Source organism: Brassica napus, chromosome A1 (genome assembly GCF_020379485.1).
Source record: "Brassica napus cultivar Da-Ae chromosome A1, Da-Ae, whole genome shotgun sequence".
Taxonomy (NCBI): Eukaryota; Viridiplantae; Streptophyta; class Magnoliopsida; order Brassicales; family Brassicaceae; genus Brassica; species Brassica napus.
Window position 1 is genome coordinate 10,930,896 of NC_063434.1, and position 19,776 is coordinate 10,950,671.

The 19,776-nt window shown below is 38.2% G+C and overlaps 5 protein-coding genes and 1 pseudogene across 6 annotated transcripts; 3 read left to right on the forward strand and 3 right to left on the reverse strand.

Annotated features, from left to right (window-relative positions):
• Positions 1–165: 165 nt before the first annotated feature.
• Positions 166–1,525, forward strand: LOC106376172 (CASP-like protein 2B1). The gene is made up of 3 exons (XM_013816238.3): positions 166–535; positions 625–757; positions 1,048–1,525. The coding sequence occupies exons 1-3, from the start codon at positions 312–314 to the stop codon at positions 1,306–1,308; spliced, it is 618 nt and encodes a 205-aa protein (XP_013671692.1). The 5' UTR covers positions 166–311; the 3' UTR covers positions 1,309–1,525.
• A 1,006-nt stretch (positions 1,526–2,531) lies between these two features.
• On the forward strand, positions 2,532–5,167 carry LOC106446407 (protein NAR1). Its single transcript, XM_013888124.3, has 10 exons — positions 2,532–2,880; positions 2,978–3,045; positions 3,118–3,458; positions 3,533–3,659; positions 3,732–3,873; positions 3,980–4,029; positions 4,103–4,274; positions 4,372–4,498; positions 4,592–4,686; positions 4,762–5,167. The coding sequence occupies exons 1-10, from the start codon at positions 2,752–2,754 to the stop codon at positions 4,912–4,914; spliced, it is 1,404 nt and encodes a 467-aa protein (XP_013743578.1). The 5' UTR covers positions 2,532–2,751; the 3' UTR covers positions 4,915–5,167.
• On the reverse strand, positions 5,060–6,979 carry LOC106446414 (transcription factor bHLH3). Of its 2 annotated transcripts, none has more exons than XM_013888137.3 (2): positions 6,666–6,979; positions 5,060–6,579 (listed from the first exon to the last, which is right to left on the reverse strand). In XM_013888137.3, exon 2 carries the CDS (start codon positions 6,569–6,571, stop codon positions 5,216–5,218), a length of 1,356 nt encoding a protein of 451 aa, XP_013743591.1. In that variant the 5' UTR covers positions 6,572–6,579; positions 6,666–6,979; the 3' UTR covers positions 5,060–5,215. The 2 variants fall into 2 exon arrangements, with proteins under 2 accessions (XP_013743591.1, XP_048625663.1); XM_048769706.1 differs by having other exon boundaries at positions 6,633–6,890.
• Positions 6,980–14,017: 7,038 nt separating this feature from the next.
• Positions 14,018–14,685, forward strand: LOC106446431 (annotated as a pseudogene).
• On the reverse strand, positions 14,636–16,975 carry LOC125593337. Its single transcript, XM_048769959.1, has 2 exons — positions 16,623–16,975; positions 14,636–15,123 (listed from the first exon to the last, which is right to left on the reverse strand). The coding sequence occupies exons 1-2, from the start codon at positions 16,905–16,907 to the stop codon at positions 14,737–14,739; spliced, it is 672 nt and encodes a 223-aa protein (XP_048625916.1). The 5' UTR covers positions 16,908–16,975; the 3' UTR covers positions 14,636–14,736.
• Positions 16,976–17,190: 215 nt separating this feature from the next.
• Positions 17,191–19,544, reverse strand: LOC106446422 (pentatricopeptide repeat-containing protein At4g16390, chloroplastic). Its single transcript, XM_013888150.3, has one exon. It carries the CDS (start codon positions 19,462–19,464, stop codon positions 17,362–17,364), a length of 2,103 nt encoding a protein of 700 aa, XP_013743604.1. The 5' UTR covers positions 19,465–19,544; the 3' UTR covers positions 17,191–17,361.
• Between the last annotated feature and the right edge of the window lie 232 nt (positions 19,545–19,776).

The following is a 19,776-nucleotide window of genomic DNA, read 5'->3' on the forward strand; positions in this document are numbered from 1 at the left end:
CTACGTAACAACAATGCTTACAAGAGATTTACTACCACTTGGCAGATTCTAAGACGATGTTTCTGTGTCTCAATCAATGTTGAGGATAAAAAGGTTTAGCAAAACAAAACGTCTTAAACAAGGACTCAAAAGAGATGTGAAGTTCCAAACCATGAAGGTTTTTTTTCTTTCTCTTTTCAATAAATAACGTGGGACAGTGAGCATTTCTATTTAAGGCCTTTAACTCTTAACCCAACTGGTCTCTGTACTCTCTCTCTCAGACGCTAGTCTCTTGTCTTGTCCAAACACTTGGATTCTCTTAAGTGTACAGAATGAGTTTCTTGGGGGTTGGAATCAGTCCCGGAAACGTTGCCGTGTACCACGGTGGCAAGATGAAGCTGATAGATCGGAGACTGAGGCTAACGGAGCTGCTCTTACGCTGCTCTGTCACTGCTCTGGCATTCCTCGGGCTTATTCTGATTGTTACAGACACTCAGGTCAAGCAAATCTTCACTATCGAGAAGAGGGCCAAGTACACCAACATGAAGTCGCTTGTGTTAGTTATAGCTCATCAACAAGTATACAATCTGAGAGAGAGAGATTTGTGAAGTTTGCAAGTTTATGTTTTGTTCTTGTGGGATGCAGGTTCTTGGTGCTCGCCAATGGTATAGCCGCGGTGTATTCATTGTTGCAGTCAGTTCGTTGCGTGATGGGTTCGATGAAAGGAGACGTTTTGCTCAACAAGTCTCTAGCTTGGGCCATTTTCTCCGGCGATCAGGTGAGTGAAAGTCTAGTCTGTGTTTCTTTCTCCACATTATTGTTGCCATAACTAGTGAAGTAGCTGTGAGGTTTGGATTGTCGTTTTTGATTTCTCATGGTCGGCTCAGCGTCATATTAGGGAGTAGGGTTTTCTATGTTGAAAAGTCGTACAAGCATTTAATGGGGTTAGTTGGTTACCAGATGGGAGAAAAAAAATTGAATGTACTTGTACACTTAGGTAGGAATGTTACTTATTTGTATTCAGAATTGGATTAAACTTGCAATGTAATGGGGGTGTGAATGAAACAGGCGATGGCTTACATGAGTGTGGCGGCTATAGCAGCAGCATCAGAGTCTGGTGTGATTGGAATAAGAGGCGAAGAAGAGCTGCAATGGATGAAGGTGTGCAATATGTTTGGCAAGTTTTGTAACCGAGGAGCTGGAGGAGTAGCCAGCGCCATGCTTGCTTCAGTTGCAATGGTTTTGGTGTCTTGCATTTCCGCTTTTAGTCTCTTTCGCTTGTACGGTGCCACCACCCAAAGACCGCCAAACCTAGCCGTGGTGAAGTGAAAGGGCCCATCCTCTTGTCTTTATTTAGTGTTGAAATGTTGTCGTTAAGAAACCAAAAAAAAAGAGAGTGAAAGTGTAGGCTAAATCTTCTTCCTTATTTAAAATGATGATGTTCTTTGTGACATAGTATATGTAAAACTGGACCTAGTGTTCTTTGTATCAATGTGCCATCTGCTGTGATCAAAAGCAACACTCTCTATCTTAATTCTCTTGAGGAGTTGGCTATATTGCTGCCCGAAACAAAATATTTTTTTGTGTGTGGCTCTTGGCCAGTATTCGAGTCTTACATTATTGTTGGCGAGAATATCTACAGATAATAAATTGATTAAGAAAGCAAAATGTTTAGAAAGAAATTGTTATTTCACTCTCATAAGAAAAACATTACAATATGCATAGATTTATATAGTGATTAAATCAAACCTAGTGTCTTAAACCAATATATACATAGTATATTAAAATAAATGTTAATATTCTGTGTTAAAAAAAACAAAATGTTAACATTCGAATTTTATAAGTATATTCTTTTGATTTTTTTTCTGATATTTCCAAACTCTTCTCTATTTTCATAATTTTGATTGGTTTAGGTTCGGTCAGATTTTATTTAAAAGAAAAATGAAATAATTTTCGGTTCGGTTCCACTGCTTTATATGAGTCTTAGGTTCAACGGGTGTACATGGTCACGGGTTGGTGAGTTGTAGACAGTAATCTTCAGCACTTTTCTCCGAACGACGGTAGAGATCCTCTTTGTGATGTCGGATAGTTATCTATTGGGTTAGCTAGCGAGTTCGGGTTGTGACTCTTTGGACAGTTGGTGGTGTTTGAGTTCTTCAAAAACTGTAGGAACTGTGTGTTTCAAGGTTTGAGAACGCATTTTTCTCCGGTAACTCGCGGTGACTGGAAGTTCTCTCTGTTATCGACTCGCTTCTTGTTCCTTCACACTAAAGTTAAAGTATTGTCCTAAGTCAGCTTCTCCCTTGCTTCATTTTGTTATTTCATTACTTAGATCCTCTATGTCTTCTATTTCTGTTACTAGTTTGTTTTGTACTTCTGTAAAAAAATTGAAAACTTTGGTATAATAATTTAATATTTTACCAAAAAAAAAAAACAAAACAACACCTCGTGTGTTCTGATCTGCTGACTTATCTTGTAACTCTAATTATATTTAGACCCTCCTTTGCAATATAAATATTAAAAAGGACCGGTATGTAATTTACGTTTTTGACAATTCAATCTCTTTTAGGTTACGAGTCCTTTTTCTTACTTCGTTCGTCGATTTGATCGAACCCAGGTCGGAACTTGAAAGTTAGAACCACAGGAAGACGAAAAACTCCTTCGACGAGCCGTTCTTGATTCTCTAATACCCTCCCTCAGCTTCCCCTACACCAATCCTCAATTGTTGTCTCATCATCGTCTCCAAAGTTTGAAATAGAAAGCTGAGTAGATATGTCGGACAAGTTCTCGCCGACCTTAAGACTCGGAGATCTCAACGATTTCATTGCTCCGTCTCAAGCCTGTGTCATCTCTCTCAAAGGCTCAAAAAAGCCCCTCGACAAGAAGCCTGATCGTCCCCAGGTCCTACAATTTCATTGCTTTCTTTCGTTTTCTTAAGTTTACTTTTATTACTTTTTATATCTCCACCAGCTAAAAGTGTGTTTCTTTGCTCTTGAAGGTTGTGCTTACTCCAAAACAGCAGCTCGAACCTGTCAAAATCTCTCTCAAGGATTGCTTGGCTTGCAGGTATGTTACCTCTCTTGAGTTAGTCTTAAGACTTTAAAAATGTAATGGGGATTTGATTTTTTTTTGATGCAGCGGATGCATCACATCGGCTGAGACAGTCATGCTTGAGAAGCAAAGCTTAGACGAGTTCCTCTCTGCTCTTACCAAAGGCAAAGACGTGATCGTCTCCCTTTCTCCGCAGTCCAGAGCCTCCATTGCTGTTCACTACGATATCTCTCCTCTTCAGGTCTTCAAGAAGCTAACTACGTTTCTAAAGTCTCTCGGAGTTAAAGCTGTCTTTGATACGAGCTGTAGCAGAGACTTGGTGCTTATCGAAGCTTGTAATGAGTTTGTGAACCGTTTCAAGCAAGCTAGTTCTGATGATGGTGAAAATGCTCAGTCCCCTCTCCCTGTACTTTCCTCCGCGTGTCCTGGTAAGACAGCTTCACTAGTTTGACTTACTCGAATGTGAGAGTAAATGTTGTAATGGGTTCTTTGTTGAATGAAGGTTGGATATGTTATGCTGAAAAGACGCTTGGCTCGTTTGTTCTGCCGTATGTCTCTTCTGTTAAGAGTCCTCAGCAAGCTATTGGAGCTGCCATCAAACACCATCTATGTCAAGCGTTGGGACTCAGGTGCTCTCTTGAAACTCTGGTTATACTTTCGTACATTGTCGGGTACATTGTTGACCCATTTATTGGAACTAGGCTGGAGGAGATTTACCATGTGACTGTGATGCCTTGTTACGATAAGAAGCTAGAGGCAGCGAGAGACGACTTTGTCTTTGGCGATAACCTGACGGAAGTTGATTCCGTGCTAACAACCGGTGAAATTTTGGATTTATTAAAGGTGATAAAGATTACACTAAACCCTGTCCTTCTTCTTATCTTTGCTTCCTTCCTTCCTTCAGAAAATGTGAATATGGTTTCTGGTTTTATCATGATGTGTGTTGTAGTTGAAAGGAGTCGACTTTAAAGATCTGGAGGAATCTCCACTCGACAGATTGTAAGAAGGATCATTATTATTTGCTCTTCTTTCCTTCAGGGTGATGGATTCATGTTTGGTAAACATTTAACAGGCTGACGAATGTTACTGAGGAAGGACATCTTTATGGTGTAGCTGGGAGTTCTGGTGGTTACGCAGAAACAATATTCAGACATGCGGCAAAAGCACTGTTCGGACACACTATTGAAGGTCCTCTTGAGTTCAAAACTCTCAGAAACTCTGATTTTCGTGAATTGACTCTTGAAGTAAGTTCCTAGAGACGGACAATAACGACGATTTATCTCATTAGTCCTGTTTTTTTTTTGTTGTCTCATGTTCTTTGTCTTTTAACTCTTCTTGAAGTTGGAAGGTAAAACAGTGCTGAAATTCGCAACATGTTACGGTTTCCAGAACCTTCAGAACATTGTCCGGAAACTGAAAACACGGAAGTGCGATTATCAGTATGTAGAGATTATGGCGTGCCCTGCAGGTTCATCTTCTTTTCTTTGCAAAACCGTACTTGGAAAGAAAGCCACTTTGTTGTGTTGTTATTAATAATGCCCAAAATGCTTGATTTAAACAGGTTGCTTGAACGGTGGTGGGCAGATTAAGCCAAAAACGGGAGAGACTCCGAAAGAACTGATCAACTCACTTGAAGCTACTTATATGAATGATACTGTAAGTTCCCATGAAAGAGTCATAGTTCCTTTTTCTTTAAACTAATCTAGTCATGACCTGACTTTATGGATGCAGGCTTTGAGTACAGATCCATTCCAGAATCCAATAGCCAAGAGACTTAGCGATGAGTGGCTTCACGAGCCTGGTTCCCACGAGGCAAAGAAGTACTTGCACACTCAGTACCATGCGGTCGTTAAAAGCGTTACAGCGCAGCTCAACAACTGGTAGACAAACCGTAGGTGTTTGAAATTTTGACCGAGAAGGGAGCAAAGACGGTCTGGTAGACTGTTCTGTCTGCTGTACCAGTGAACTCTGGTTTCTGTGTTTTTTTTAAAACTTTATGTAATCTATAGGAAATGAGTGAGAAGCTCCCTACTCAAAAGTAGTCTTATATATAAAAGACAAATCTCAACATTTGACATAAAAGAACAAATACACACTCCTAAGCCATATCTTGTTTTGGTTGGCTAGTGATAGTACATTGATACAACCTCAATAACAACACTATTACACTTTTAAAAAGCAACTACTACTGTGCGAGAGAGGTGAGGAGCTTGTCCTTCAGCTGCTCAGCGGTGCAGCCACCTTGAGGCCGGAGTGTAAATGTATGAACCACACCCTCCTCTGTTACAGCCACGTTGGCATCATGAGGCGTGACTTCATTCTCCTTAAACACTTGTATCACCTTCGAAACCGGATGATTCTCCAACGGACAGCTTACTCTCACCACCGCATCATCCTGCCTCTGTTGATAATCAACCTCTGCCGGAGTGATCTGATTACTCTCCCTCCTCTTCATCACCTGCTTCTCCGTTTCGTACACCCTTATCTTCTTCTGCATATCCGTGATGTACGTGATGGCATCCGCAAGTAGCGAAGCCTTGTCCATCTTGGAGATGTTAGGCACCACAGCTCTCAACGCGTAGAATCTCTGGTTCAGCTTCTCCCTCCTCTGCCTTTCAGCTTCCACGTGGTTCAAGGCCTCTTCTCTTCCGTTTGCCGGCTTCCTCCCTCTCTTCCTCGGCCTCTGCTCGTCGGTTAGATACAACGCCGCCTCGTCTTTCCCGTACACTTGATTCGAACCTCCCACCTCATAGGCCTCCAAGGAGAAGCCAGAGTCATCCTCAACCTTAGGTGAGAAGTTGATACTCATGGACCGCGGTTTCGATCCGCCGAGGCTTAGCTGACGACCAAAGATCTTAGGAGCTTCTTTAGTTTTTACAAAGTCGGATCCACCAAACACAGACTTAACCATCTCAACCACACTCTTATCCTCTGGGATCAGTTTAAGTGAGCCAAGCTCCACAACTCCACAGTTCACTGGTACAGACAAGACAGTCTTGAAACCAGCAGATCTAGCCAAAAAGGACCTAACCCTGTAATAACTCAAGCAGCTAGGCAGATCTGCAGCCCAGAGCGGCTTCCCAGAGACATAAGTTCCAGCAGGACCGTACTTATTCGAATCACACCTAAACGAAAAGTAGAGAGACGCCAAATAAAACATGTCGAGATCAGTGAGAGGACCCTGTTTCACCAGATCCGAACCGACAAAGGACAAGTGGAGCTTGCTAAGCACACGCCTTTTGGTCTCGTCTTGCTCGTCTCCCGAGTTACCCTTTACGACACGGCAGTGGCCGTCTCCCCAGATCAAGACGCAACCGTCGGAGCTGTTGACGTTGGAAGCTAGCCAGAAGATGGCGTAGTCCCAGTCAGAGCCTTCGACGACGTGGCGGAGGCCTTGCTGGAGATTGGGATCAGTTGGAGGAGGGGGGAGTAGCTTGGTGAGGGAAGAAGCGGATGAGATGAAAAAGTCGCAAGCTTCGGAGCCTATGGTGGATTCCACCATGGCTCGATCTTCTTGATTGTCCCAGAACTTTTGACCCATTGATTCTCCTGAAACATTCATTGAAACGCGTTAAAGGTATGAGTTGAAATCAGCCGCTTACAAGGAGATGGAAGATGTGATGAAGAAGATTCACGTGTTTCTTGTTGGGACACCGAGTTTAGGGTTTGCTGATGTTGAAGGTAAATCCTTTTTTTTTTAAAAAAAGCTCTTATCTTTCAATTCAATTGCCGAGGAAGTAGAGACTCAAGATGAAGACAAAACCTGAGCTTGTTTCACTCAGATCTGTCCTGACTTCTTCTGAAATTGACGAAGAAGAAACGAGGAAGATGCGAGAATGGGAAGGGGGTTGACTCGTGCTGAATAAAAAAACATTTCCGCTTTTCAATTGAAACTGTGAGAATCCGGTTCATGATTCTGGTTTGAATCCGGTTCGGTTCGACTAAACCGAAGACGAGTTTGTTAAGTTGTTAGGCGAAACTCTATAAGTCCAATGACGGATAGTCGGATATACGTCTGGGCGTTCGGGTTTTCAGATCGGGTTTGGAGCAGTTTTTTTTAGATTCGGGTCCTTTAGATCTTAGATATTTGGATCCAATAGGTATTTATAAATTTTTTGTTCGGGTTCGGATCGGTTTTTCTCGGATCCGGATCAATTCGAATCTATAACTAAAATACCTGTAAAATATTTGTAATTTTCGAGTTTGGATCGGGTTTGGATATTTAGGATTTAAAAAGAACATGAAATACCCAAACTCTATCAAATTTAGTAGATGTTTGTTATATAGATCTAAAATTTTACAAAATAACTTAAACTGAATTAAAATAAAATATTTAAAAACTCTAAATTTTACATTTAAAGCTTTATATTATTTAAAAATGTTACAAAATAATAACAAATAATGTCAACAAAAGATATTTCAACTAAATCATAAAATCCCACTATATAAAAGAAGCTAAATTTGAGCTTCCTAAGGCTATCCACATGGTCAAAATAATCATGACCAATCAAAGTGCCAGGTCATTTTGGACTGGGCTTGAAATTAAAAAAAATTAGTGACCTTCACAGCCCATTTGACCCATCTTGCAGCCCAATCCCGAGTTTCTCTTGACAGTGATGTCGCACAATCCCGTGTTCTAAACATATGGCTCCTTCTCCACCTAACCCTAATCGCCGTCTCATCCCTTCATTGATTCTCTTCCTCTCCCCCAGCTCCTCCCGCATAACGCCTCGGATGTGAGTGCTGGTACTTCAATGTGCTCCCATAAATCCTCCATTCAAGATCCCTACAGACCCTCCACATCATAATCGTTAGAAGATGGAGAAAAAAGCAATGGCACATAGACGTATGGAAACGTAGACACAAAGCGACGCCGCGAAGCTGCTAGGGTTTTTTCTTTTCTTCTGATCGTCATTGTTTCAGGTTTTACTTTTGTTCACTCTCTGACTCGATTTAAGATTTCTGAGTTTCTTTGTGATTGAAATGGCTCTAAGTTAAGCTGACTTGGCTCTCCAGCTCTGTAGTAAGGGTTCTGGGTACTACTCTATGATGATTCCAAACTCCAAAGTCTGGTACTTTGGAGTGATTCAAGAGGTTTATGATAATATTACCGAACATCATTACCTGACAGATCTTCTGCTTATTGTAGTGCTATTAATCATTACCAGAGTCTTCAGAGTTTTTTTGTCCGTAAACAGATCGAAAAGTCTACACCTTTTTGTATGTTTCCTTTTTTTGGTTATAAATTTTTAAAAAGCGAAAGTGATGATTGGGTTCCTTTTTTGTGACTAATGATTTTTCTCAGATGACAAGGGATGTTGTAACGATCTGTTGAGCTGTTTAGGATAGTGTGAAACAAAAAAAATGGATGATGATAATGGGCTTGAGCTCAGCTTGGGTCTCTCATGTGGTGGAGGGAAAGGTAAAGGTAACAATGCTGGAACCTCCTCTGAGAATCACAATCTAGAAGGAGGAGGTGATAGAAGCGCTAAAGTGATTGATGACTTTAAGAACTTTCTTCATCCAACAACTTCTCAGAGACCAGCAGCAGAGCAGAGTTCTGAACCTCCTCCACAGAATTTCTTCAATGACCTCTCCAAAGCACCAACCGCTGATGCTGAAGCTTCCACGAAGCCTCTGTGGGTGGAAGACAAGGCGATGAAAGAAGCAGGAAGCAGCAAAATAAAGGAGGAGGCACGTGTTGATATGCACTAGATGAAGAAGAAGACAAAGGCATCCTATGTTTCGAACGCGACTGATGAAGGATCAAAAGCTGATAACAAAGATGTAGCGGAGTGTGAAGCAGGTGGTGGTGATGGTGGTGGCTCTTCTTCCAAAAAAAAATAAACGTACGAAAACATAGACTCAACTGTTCTACCTTTGGTTGCTTAACGCCTCCAAAGATGATTGATAGCTTCAATAAAATAAAGACGTTTGATCTTAGATCAGTTGGAGGAGCTCAAAGCAGCAACGCTCCCAAGTGAAGACATCCAAATCAGCGATGGAGATCAAGACAAAATTTTCAGTTGCAGCGGTAATTCTTAATTAATCCAATAAAGTTTATCCATTTGCAGAAATGGATCATAACAAAACAGTCGGAAACAAGGTGGTGCGAAAATAGTAGCATTTTTAAATCGTAGTTAGAATTTATGTTGTGTGAATGAAATTGAGTGTGTTGCAGTAAATTAGCATGTACTTTCACATCATCCAATACAATGCATTTCTTCAGCCCATCCAGGTGACTCAGGGGCTGATATGTCGTGTTCACACGTAAAGCTAGAAGAAAAAAACTATCGAGGCCTGACTTATGGCAATATGTCTTGGAATATTATGATACTGCATGCACATAAGTGTACATAAATATGTCTTGGACTCATTTATAACGTGCAAATGAACCATGTTAAGCTTCTATATAAAAATCTCTATTTGTTTTACTAATTCAAGTCAATACTATCAAGTTAGGAACATGTCCAACATAAAGAAATCTAATTACATTTAGAAACTACATTTATATTCTATATATTTTGTAACCCCTGCAAATATATATTTTTAAATTAGTCTAACATATGCCAACAAATTTAACTTTTATATAATGCATAAAAATATAAAGATGATGTTGTGAGATAAGAATGTACACACAAAATTTAAAATAAAAGAATTGACAAATTATATATATTATTTTTAAAAAAAAATTTATATAATAACTTAATAATATAAATCATAATCAAAAATACTATTCGTATCACATTTGTATTAACCGAAAAATTCGTGCTTTTGAAGCACGGATCAAAATGTAGACTAATATAGCTCCTAATTTTTATTTAAAAATTAAATTTCTAAAAAAAAAAGATTAAAGACAGCTATCAAGTCTGTTTAAAAAATATAGTGGTTTGTTCTTGCACCAGAATCTTGGTTATGCAATTCAAAATCTATTATGTTGTTTTGTAACTTTTCTTCTTAAAACAGAGCCAAAGAGTAATGAACAAAGACAATTATGAACTCTTATTGTCAGATTGTTTGTTTTTTTTTCTCTCGCTTCAATTTGATGACTGTAACTAATTATTTTAATTCACACAAAATTTTCATATTTTAAACGTATCACATTAAATATAAAAATCTTCAATAGATTATAATACCTAAATATTCTTCTCGATAGACAATAATATCAGAAAGGCAAGTAGCACATCTCCTGCCACAATCACCGGCGGCAATCACTGAAAGTTCAAAAAAATCTTTTGTCTCATCAATACAAATCAACAAAATATACGAATAAATTCAGTAACATTGCATATTTGATACAAACCGGTTAACAACCTCAGCTCCACATAACATTCACATCATCTTCCACTCAGAAATTTGCAACGAGAAGAAAGGCGGATACAACTATTACATGTAAGTTACTCAATCAGTGGATTTCCACATTTCAAGATCTCTCTCTCTTTCGCTGACTCATTTTCTAATTATTTCTTTCGTCAAAGGGTCGTTTTCCTCAACATGGTGGTCAAATCAAACCACAATGATCCTCCACCTGCTGGAGGTAAATCAAAATTACAACTTTACTGTGCGTTTATAGAATTCTCGAACACATACGAACCCAATCACCCCTCTCTGGAATCCAAGAAATCATTTGTCTAAAATTCGGACAGAACATCTTAACTATTAAGTGCAAAATTAAGGGTAGAGATAGTTTGATCTGGTAGGTTATACTTTGAAAGTAACACAACAAAACCTTAGTATTAAATTCTCGATCAATTTATCTGGTTTTTCGTTCATAAGTTTTTTTCAACGGGCCTTTTTTCCATGTAATTCATAAAATTTCTAATTAGTTTATTAATGAAAGACCTAAACACACTTTTAAAAGATTATGTTCAAATTCAAAACACCATAATGCTAAACAATATCTCAATTACGAAGTTCTTTTACATATTTTTAATTTTCAACACGTTAATTTAATTTCCATTACTACAGAAAACCACTTTACACAACCAAAAATATCAACTCCCCTCTACTTTTACATCTCTATCGATTGACTTCCAACTATATTCGCATAAAAAAATGAACAATCAATCTTAAAAAACTTAGTGTCATATATTCATTCTTATAATTACTTTAAATCTATTTTAACAACAACCAGAAACAGCCACAACTATAATCATATACAAATTTTAACTTCATCCAATATCCGCGCGTAGCGCGGACACGATCCTAGTAATATATAATACAAACAAAAAAATCATAGTTTTGTATATACAAGTTTTAAAGTCGGGTACAAATCGGTTCTTATCGGATCGAGTCTATTCGGATTCGTTTTTTTCGGATCCGAGTCTATTCGAATGGATTCTTTTCGGTTACAGTTTTTTTGGGTAAAAGAATTTTGGATCCAAAGAATAAATGTAAATTTTTGGTTCGGTTTCGGGTCGATTCTGGTTCGAGTTTTCGGGTCGAGGTTAAAATGCAAGGGCGTCGGATACATATAGATAAAGTGAAGAAGATTGGGCAACGGTGATTAGTCTGAAACGTTTTAAACGGTGTTGTCGAGGAGAGGGGAAGTAACAACTTATAACAAACTTTTCTCTTCTTTCTTTTCGATAGTTTGACTCAAATTATTTCTTGCTCTCAGCTAAAGAATTCTATATTAAAGAGATTCTCCATGATACCTAGCCATCAGCCATCACTAATCAGTACATTTCATAGTGTTATTTCTGAGATGATGATGCATGTTAGAATGATTCACATTTATGAATTATGATTAGTGGAGAGTAGAAATATAAGTATATATAATTATTACACTATGAATACAATTTAGTAATTAGTATAAAGTTTAGGATAAGTTGAGTAGTAAGAACATTTCCAACCCATCTCTATGATAGAGATCTTTAAAATAGAGAAAAAAAATAGAGATAGTGTTTTCTATTAGAGCATCTTCAATCCATTGCTATTTTCACCTCTATAATAGCATTTAGAGGTAAAATTGCTCCAACCCACCTCTATTTCTTCCTCTATAATAGAGATTTCTATTTTTTCCTCTATTTATAGAGGAAGAAATAGCATTTCTCTATTTTCTACTCTACTAGGGTCGGCCCGCCCTACGGACGGGATATACTTTACTTGTGATCATTTTATTATTTTTGTATGATTTTATAGTTAGTGTTTTAAGTTTTCATTTGCGTGAAATATGTATGATACAATACAAAAATTCATATTATATCACATAAATAGTATCAGAAATATAAATGATAAATAAATTATGATGTATTCTGATTTGAGAATAATGTCACTTATGTATTATTTTTAAATTGATGGTCATGTTTTTAGGCGTTTAGTAAGATTTTTTTTCCAGTTAAATTGATATGTGAATGCATGATTGAGTTTGTTTTGTCTATTATCCATATTTTGTATTAATGAACTTTAGTTATTGGGTTATTAGTGGACTTTAACTTGATTGGGTACATAAAAATTAAACGAAAGGTTAACTGAACTAAAAAAGAAAAAAAAGTTCTTTTATTGTTTTTCTCTCAGCCGACTAAACCTAATTTTCTTATTTCTTTCACTATCTCATCCGACCCGTATTCTTTTTTCATCACCTCACCTTCGTCTTCACCTTCTCACCGTATCTTCTTCATCACCTAATCTCCCTTTTCATCTCATCCATCTTCTTCGTTTAACCACCTCACCTTCTTCTTTACCACCTGACCCTATCTTCTTCTTCACCACCTAATCTCCCTTTTCATCTAATTATGCTTCGTCGTTCACTTTCTTCTTTTCTGTTTTACTTGATAAATTAGGATTTGATTTACAGTTCATCAACATAAAGTGACAGTATTTTATCTGTTTGGTTCAATTATATAGATATTTCTCAGTCTGAAAAAAAAACAGAAAACAGTTTAACTTAATCGATTTTTTCCAGATTTACCTAATTCGCAGGCTTAGATGTAATCTTTAGGAGTTTTTGACGGAAAAAAAGTTTGTTTGGATTAAAAAAATGCTTGGATTACAGATGTGATCTGTCTCAGTTTTTTTGGTCGGAGAAAAGGTTGGATGGTGGCTCAGAAAATAATTTTCAATAACTCATTTAATAAAAACGAAAGCCCACTCATGAAGCCAAAAAAAAAAACAAATTAAAAAGATGAAAAAACCAGAGTTGAACACGTGTCACACTAAGAAGAATTGACTTAGTGACGTGGATGCACAGGAGTGAAGCGAACATTTTTTTATATATATAGATATTTTAGAGATTGCTATTTTAGGGGAATACATTGGAGCATATCTCACCTCTATTATAGAGTTCCCCTATTTTAGAGGTGAAAATAGCAAAATACATTAGAGATGGTCTTATAGAGGAACACATTGGAGCAAAAACACCAATCTCTATTTTTTTTTTTATAAATGTTAGCATATAGCGTTAGAGAGGCAGTTAGATTAATCATATGCTAATTAAGCATCGCTGCGCATAATCCGAAAAAATCTAGAAAATAGAAATTTCTCTTCATTCCCGACTTCCCTAAATTTTCTCAGGTCGGAAAGTTCTATGCCACCTTGTCAAGTTTATGTCTTATACAATAGAGGACAAAGTAATCCAACTTGTGAGTGACAAGCGGCCCTGACCGGAAGCGGTGGAAGCTCAAGCTTCCGGCCTTCGATTTGTGAAGTTATTTTCAAGCCAATCACTTACAAAAATCCTTAGCTAGTCTAATGGTTAACGTGGTTATTTTGGAATGCAAGGTGACGAGTTCGATCGACTGCAATGCCATTTTCTTCATACACATAGATTTTAATATATATATATATATATATATCATTTACTGAAAATGGATTAATTAATATTTCTACGTAGGAATGAGCCTTATTTTTATAACTTTGCTTCCGATCTGTAAATATTCAAGGCCGGCTAAAGAGATAAGCTTGATGAGGGCCACACAATCTTTAGTATATAAGAAAGAACCAGACTCTTTACAAGGAAGAAGTGAGATATGATTTTGAATTTTTGATGATGTCTCTCCCCAAAATGAAAACATTTTGTCTGCATCCTCAAGTTCATTTGAGCAGTAGCAGTTTATTAGCAGCCACTGAGGCGCTTCCGAGCTTAAGCATAAGGAACAGAACATCATATCTCGTTCGGTGCGGATCAGCAAGAAGAACAAGATTAACGTCGAAAAGTAAGCCTTGAAAAGGCACACCCTTTGGGTCTGGAGAAGAAGCACTTGAGGAGATATGCTCTTGTGAGTGGTGTCTCTGTAAGCTTGGTGATGGCGTTGGTATTGGGAGCGGATGCAGAGAGGGCGATGGCATTAGGTCCGGAAGGTCCTTTGATGGAAGAGTTTTGAGACAACGTGAGAAGGTACGGTCTTTATGCTCTCACCGTCAGCACGGGAGCACTCTCCGCTGTCTTTGAGCCCATCTTTGAACTCCTCAAGACCCCCAATCTCCGCCGTTCTCATCTTGATCATCTTAGGTGGAAGCTTCTATATCCTCTCCCAAGTTGTCTCATCCATGGTTGGTGTCAACGAATTCGTTTACGAATACGGATACTAAAGTTTGTTCTCTTTCATCAATACTCTGTTGTGCTCATCAATATTTGATTTTATGATACAATTAATCAACGAGGTAAGAATGTAGATACATTTTATTTGATATAAAAGCACCAAAAGTTGTACATGTTAAAGGCTCTTTGAAATATGGAGACAATTTGGTTACAAACCTTTCTTTTTAATTGTACTTGTGAGAATCATCAGGCCTTCCAGCGACGTAGTCCATGATTCCCTCGCCGGTTGCTTCATCTGAAAGCTGTTGAAAGCCACCGAAGGTGATTGCTATGGCCAAGAAGGCGGCCGTTGATGCAAACAGAGGCCAGAAATAAGCTAATATGTCGAGAATTATGGGTGCTGCGTACACGAGGGACGACAGAACTACGCTCACGATGGTTGCGACCATGAAATGGAATTTGTACTCCATCAGCCTTGCTTGAATATCCATTACTTGTTGATGGGGGGAGAGAAAGAGAGAGGGAGAATATGAGAGTTGCTGGAACCAAAACTCTGATAATTGCAACTTGCGAGGAAGGAGATATTGAGATGGTTTTAATGTCAAAAGCATTTATGTTTGGCTTTGTTGTTGATCAACGCATGTTCTCAAGTCATGTTCTTTAGTGGGCTGTTTGTGTGCTTGGTGAAGATTCCCTTGTTTTCCATTAATTTAACCAACAATTCATGATTACTTTACCTGGAATGACATGAATACCTTAAAAATTAGCGAATATGAAGGGACATGATCGTCATTTTAGGATTGATGGACGATGCATTGGATTTGGAGATGCCTTGTCCACGGATTGGGGTTTGTCCCTTTTCTTCATTTTGATTACCAAAACAAAGACAGAAAATAATGAAGGAATAGGGATGGAAACTCTTTGCAAAGTTTGTTCCTTTACATCATATCCAATGGAAAGGCAACAATTTTCTCTTCTTTGTTTATATACTATAAAACTCCACTTTGTTATGACCACACAAGTATTGATCCATACTATTATTTACAAAGTGGTTTTTTGTGTTTTGAGCTTTCAAATTAAAAGTTACAACAATTAAAGTCAATAATATCCTTAATGAAAAAATATATATATAATTTATTATATAATTAAAACGAATTTTATATTACTAATATTATATTAAAAATATAATTCTTATATATTGTGTTGTTATCTTGAAATAATATTTTTATTATAGGTTAAAAATTAAGATATAAAATAATTTATAATTAAATATTAATCAAGCAAAAACTTTTTTATAAAGATATTTTCTAAAATATTTTTAATATGTGAGTATTTTTAAGTTTCAACACAATAATAAGCAGATATATATATTGATGAAAAACTTTATCATGTATAAATAATTTGATGTTTGTTTTAAATTTTTCGAAGACATAAATAATAATTTAACAAGTGATGTCTGAATTAATAACACATAAAATAATAAATATTAATAAGAAGATTATGCCCGCATATGCGGATAAAACACCTAGTTTTAACATTAAAATTTTGGAAAATGACTTATTTCTCTGTTAGAAATATTATATAACAACAAATATATATTCCACCTGTTTCATAAAAAATATCATTTAAACACTTTTCATACATTTATTTTCATTAGTTACATTTAATTGACAAATAGTATTTAAGATAAATAATTTTATTTATTAGATCAATGCATTTTACAATTAATGTATATGTTGAAAGCGTTTCAAATGCATTTATTTTCATTAGTTACATCTAATTGACCGATAGCATTTTACAAGCATATGGAATAGATCATGTGTATATGTTGTTTGATGATATTTTTGGTGAGTAAATATGTCATTTTCCCTAAAGTTTCAAAATAAAAATTCAAGTATCAGATAGATAACTATTGAAAGACCCATTGAAAGAGCTGTAAATAGAGTACTTTACAGATCACAAGAATTTTCTTTTGAATACAAAATTTACACAGGAGAATCCAACTACTAAACTGAGTTGTTATCAAAATTCTCTCACTTCTGCTACTCAGCTTCAATCCACAACGAGGTTCAAAACTATACAGCGAAATGACTAGGAAGCCGCATTATAAGTTATCTACCTCTACTATTGGCTGCAAAGATGGCTTCCATTTACGGTTGCAGCTACCATAAGTCTCAGGGAGCTTAAAAGAAACGCCTTCTGGACATTTCAGAAGTAGCTGCTCGAGCTGCTTCCTCGTCAGAATGATCTTTACGCACCGCCTTTTCCCTGTTTTCTGCTCAGCCACCTCTAGTTGAGGTGACTCCTTGATCTTCTTTGTTGATGCATCATCCAACGACAAATCTCTAACTAGGTTTCCATGCTTGCTGCGCATTGTGTGAATGCAGTTTCCCATGTTGTTGCGTAGTAGTGATGTAATTTGTGATTATGCCTCGACTCCTACAGTCTTTATATTCAGCTCTTGGACCAACGTGCAGACCATCACATGCGCACTAACTCTTTTCTTTATTACGGTCAGCTAAGGTAACAGCACTTGAAAAACATATCTTGTTTCACATGCAAAATGTCAAACTGGGTCCTCAAATATTACTTTTAAAATCAAACATATATCAATGGAGCATGCTTTCCAAGAGGCAAAGTCAAATAGCCACCCCTCATCATTAAAGTCAACAGGAGGATAATGAAGAAAATACCATAAACTAAGGATTATGAGACTTAATCAGCCTCTGTAGAATTGTTTTAAATGTGTATAACACTGAGTTTGCTAGCATTACAAAAATCTATCCTTTGCCGGAATAAAACTCAAAAGCAACATAGACATATCAAAGCTACATACCAACGACAGAGAGCTACGCAGAAACTTCTCCGGATAAACGTCTAGACTCCAACCATGCCTTTGCCGCAACACTAGTGGTCAAAAACCAGCCAACCTTATCTGGGGCTTCATGGAAAGGAGCATTAAGCTCCTTTAAGTGAGACTCAAAAACAGCTGCTAAACCTTTATCTGAGTACTTGTGTTTACCATGTCCAGTGTTGATTCCAAGCAACTGAGGGACCTCTTCTCCAGACGTCAGAAAGGCCTCTGATAAGTCGTTCATCCAAACATGAAGAGCGGTTAAGGCTGCACCAAGAGAGAGACTTTTCAGATGTAAGGACCACTGGGTAGCAGATTTTGACTGAAGACCTGAATATATGTCATATTCCAGCCCCAGTTGCAGGATCTCACAAGCTTTTTCCAACTTATTGAGATTGACGCAGAGATCAATCAAGCAATTCAAATACGCTTTATTTACATCAGAGCCTATGGAATCAATCAACTCAGATGCTTCCTTCTTGAACACACCTTCCTCGCAATTCTCCTCCTCTACCAGCATCTTCACCACGCGACCAAGCTTTGGCTTAGCCTTCTCCACACATCCAATGAGTTTACCGATCTCCTCCTTCGGTGTCTGGGTCATTACATTCAGAAGACAGCCACAGAATCTGTCGTCTGGCTCTATACCAAGTTCCAGCACTTGTTCGAATGTCCTCACAACATCATCAACCTGCTTGGCTTTGCCATAACACTGGATAAGCGACGTAAGAACAAAAAGAGTAGGCTCAAAGCCAGCTTCTCTCATCTCACGCAGAGCCGCCTCGGCCTCTGAAACCCTCCCACAGCAAGAGTACACGGTGACTAGCGAAGAGAAGGTCCAGCTGTCAGGATCACAAGACCCAGAACTCTTCATATCTTGAAAAATCTCAAAAGCCTCATCCACATACCCAATATCAGCACACATGGACAAGAGAGTGTTGTAAAGAATCACAGTTAACTCCATTCCCTTCCCCTTCATCTGCCTGTAGATAACAAGCGCATCGTCGCCATAACGAGCTCTACCATACGCTCTAATAAGAGCAGCATAAGTACTCCAGTTGGGTTCAAAGCCATTGCTAATAAGATCCTTGTGGATTATCGTCGCCTGCCAAGGCCTCTTGGCTTTCCCCATAGAATCTAACAGCCTATTGTAGATAACAAGATTAGGCTTCACCCCAAGAGACTTCATCTCTTCATAGATATTTAGACACCCATCATAGTTTCCAGAATAACCATATATCCTAATCAAAGTCGAAAAAGTAACAGGGTCAATGCGCCATTTCTCGGTCCTAGCACGGTCATACAAACTCAAAGCCATCTCCACGTTACCAGCACGACCATAAGCGTCGATCATAGTAGCCAAAGTGACGTTATCAGGCTCGCATCCAAAGGAAGGCATTTTCTCAAACCACTCAACGGCTCTCTTAGGTAAACCACACTGCCTAGCGCAGCTGATTAGCGTCGTGAACGTTGCGTTGTCAGGTTTCACTCCTCTCTGGAGCATTTCATCGAACAGCTTCTCGGACTTCTCGAGATCCTTGGACTTTCTAAACACCTTCATTGTGACATTGTATAGAATAACTTCCCTGGTGGGTTTCAGCGTCTCGAGGAGATTGTTCAAGACAAGAGGCGCGGTTTCAGGGTTGTTCATGTTATTGAGGGTGACAACAGCGTCTTGCTCGAAGAGCTTACTACCAAACTTAGTTATTACATCGGAGACATCAGCCTCGGTAGGGGGACACGCGTCTAAGGACTCGGCTAGTTTGATTAGAGAAGAGTACCTCGAGTCGTAAGACTTTCTACGGAGCTGAGAAGCTCTGGGGCTATTGGGGTTTACCCAGGCGTATCTTTTGGGGGCGGAGCCTGGTGGGTTCGCGTCAAGTTTGGGTTTTTCGATCTGGGTTTCATGCGGGAGAGATTCTTGTAGTGAAACATGGCTTGTTTGGAGAAGGTTTCTGAAGTGGAAGGGAGGAGAGTTAGGGTTGTAAGAGGAAAAGAAGCTTTTTGGAGTGGATTTGGGATGAAGTGAGAGGATATTGCAGAGAGGATGAGGATCGTGGAGAAGCGATGAAGGAGAGGAGCATAGATGAAATGACATTCTTTTTTCTCTCTCTCTCTCTCTCTCTGTTATTTCTTCGCTCTGGTAGCGTCGACCTTATCCAACGAAGTTGTCGAAGAGCTTTGTAGAAGAAGAAGCAAAGTGTTATGTTGTTTTAGTGTTTGTCAGTGTAACTGCCTGCTGTTTCTTTGGTTAAAACCCGCCGCGTAGTTCGAATATGTTTCCAGTAGACGATCGCACTGGGGTTTGGTGGTGATCATTTGGCCTAAATGATAAAAATAAAATTAAATTCCATTATATTTTAAGTATTTAGTATTAAAAAAATAGGTACACTCTAGAGTAAATAATTTA